This window comes from Protobothrops mucrosquamatus, unplaced genomic scaffold (assembly GCF_001527695.2).
Source record: "Protobothrops mucrosquamatus isolate PMUCROS unplaced genomic scaffold, P.Mucros_1.0 scaffold23543, whole genome shotgun sequence".
Lineage (NCBI taxonomy): Eukaryota > Metazoa > Chordata > Lepidosauria > Squamata > Viperidae > Protobothrops > Protobothrops mucrosquamatus.
Window position 1 is genome coordinate 1 of NW_015409293.1, and position 2,124 is coordinate 2,124.

A 2,124-nucleotide genomic window follows, 5' to 3' on the forward strand; every position below is an offset into this window, starting at 1 on the left:
GCGGGCAGCCCCCGCCCCCGCCGCCCGCGCCGCCGCCGCAGCGGCACACCTGCAGCGAGTGCGGGAAGACCTACGCCACCTCGTCCAACCTGAGCCGCCACAAGCAGACGCACCGCAGCCTGGACAGCCAGATGGCCAAGAAGTGCCCGACGTGCGGCAAGGTGTACGTCTCCATGCCGGCCATGGCCATGCACCTGCTGACGCACGACCTGAAGCACAAGTGCGAGGTGTGCGGGAAGGCCTTCAGCCGGCCCTGGCTGCTGCAGGGCCACATGCGCTCCCACACCGGCGAGAAGCCCTTCGGCTGCGCCCACTGCGGCAAGGCCTTCGCCGACCGCTCCAACCTGCGCGCCCACATGCAGACTCACTCGGCCTTCAAGCACTTCCGCTGCAAGCGCTGCAGCAAGACCTTCGCCCTCAAGTCCTACCTGAACAAGCACTACGAGTCGGCCTGCTTCAAGGGCGCCGTCCCGCCGCCGCTCAGCCCGCTGGAGGCCTGACGGAGCGCGGCGCGGCGCCCCCCCTCCCTCCTCCTCCTCCTCCTCCTCCTCCTCAGGCTCCCCCCCCGCCCCCGCCCCCGCCAGGCTCCAGGAAAGCGGGCGGAGGCCGGGAGGGGGCGAGGCCAAACGCCCAGCGCCTCACCTGGACAGGTAACCCCCTTCCTCCTCCTCCTCCGCAGCCTCCCGGCCGCGCTCGCTTCCCTCCCTTTGCGGCTCCCGCGGAACGACGGGACCGACGCCTCCGCCCCCGCTCGGCGAGGCGTCGGCTGGTTTCCTTCCACGAAGCTGCCAAATTTATATTTTCCTAAAGGTTTACGTTCTCTTATTTTGCTTTCGCTGTTTTAAGAGAAAAAAAAAACAAGGACAAGAGAGGTAGAGGTATGTATTTGACTCGGAGGCGGTCTTTATTTATTTATTTATTTGCTTATTTATTTATTTATTTGCTTATTTATTTATTTATTTGCTTACTTACGAATGTATTGATTTTTCGACCTGTTTGTTTTGTTTATTGCGCGGGGCAGTGCCCCCCCTCCCTTCACGTTGCACTTTTGTGTTGGTTTTTTTTTTATTATTATTATTTTGTTGCTTTTAAAACCGAGCCTCCTGTTTTGCACCGCTGTTGACTTCCGATCCGTACGTTTGTTGCCAAGACTTCTTTACTATGCCAAAGTCTACGTCACTTTCTGAAGGGGGGGGGAACGAGGAAACCAGGACTGGCCGTTGTTTTGTTTTGTTTTTTCCTTCTTTTGGTTTTGCTTCCCCCCCCCTTTTTCCGGGTTGGGGCGAGGGTGGGGGGGGTGGGAAACGATCGCCATCCTTTCTAACGCAGGATTTTTTGCATGCGAAGAAGAAATGTATTTAAATCTATGCCAATTTGATGATGCTTTTTAAAATTATTATGATGATGATGATGGATTTTCATTTGTAACACTTTACATCCCTTTGTTTTTTCTTTGCCAAACTTTTAGATAATAATAGTCTATTTGAGGGCAATATTCTCCTACTGAACTAATAGAAGCAATAATTAACGTAATGCATGTTATTTTTAAGACAAATAGTAATAGTGAGGAATCAGGTAACTTTTAATCCAACTTCTTAATAGCAACGGATATCAGGGACTTTGCCAGTGTAGTGAACTCGCGTTAAGGAGGCGAACCGCCTTCTCTTCTTATTCTTCTTCCTCTTCCTCTTCTTCTTCTCTCGTCTTCTAATGAATGCACACTGCCTGCCTTCTTCCACTTACTTCCTAGTAGCTTAGTCAAGTCTCGCGGCTTGTAGCGCTTGCCTGGCCCGAGAAATACGAGCAACACCCTGCCCGAATCCCCCCTCCTCCTTGGCCCCCCCTCCGGGGGCCTATTCCCCTCCCCCTCGTGGCTTTCAGGCTCTGCCAGCCCCCTGCCTCTGAGGGGGGAGTGGGCGTGGGATGCAGCCCAGCAGGGGTGCAGAAGCCTCTATTCCCTGTCCCCCTCCTCTTCCCCCCCCCGGGGTCTCCCCCAGCGCCAGAGCCTGCACCCAACAGGTGCCTTCCGCTCCGTGGGTGGACAAGACGCCGCCCGGGTCTCCCCCAGGGTCAGGTCTGCCTCGCGGTCAGAGGCCCTGGTCCCTGCCGGTCAGCTGCCCCCCC

General features: G+C 55.9%; 1 protein-coding gene across 1 annotated transcript; it reads left to right on the forward strand.

Annotated features, from left to right (window-relative positions):
- Positions 1-8: 8 nt before the first annotated feature.
- On the forward strand, positions 9-500 carry LOC107302035 (transcriptional repressor scratch 1-like; the record flags this gene model as incomplete). Its single annotated transcript, XM_015831166.1, has 1 exon — positions 9-500. A coding segment is annotated over one exon (492 nt), but the record flags the coding sequence as incomplete, so codon positions are not given.
- Positions 501-2,124: the final 1,624 nt, after the last annotated feature.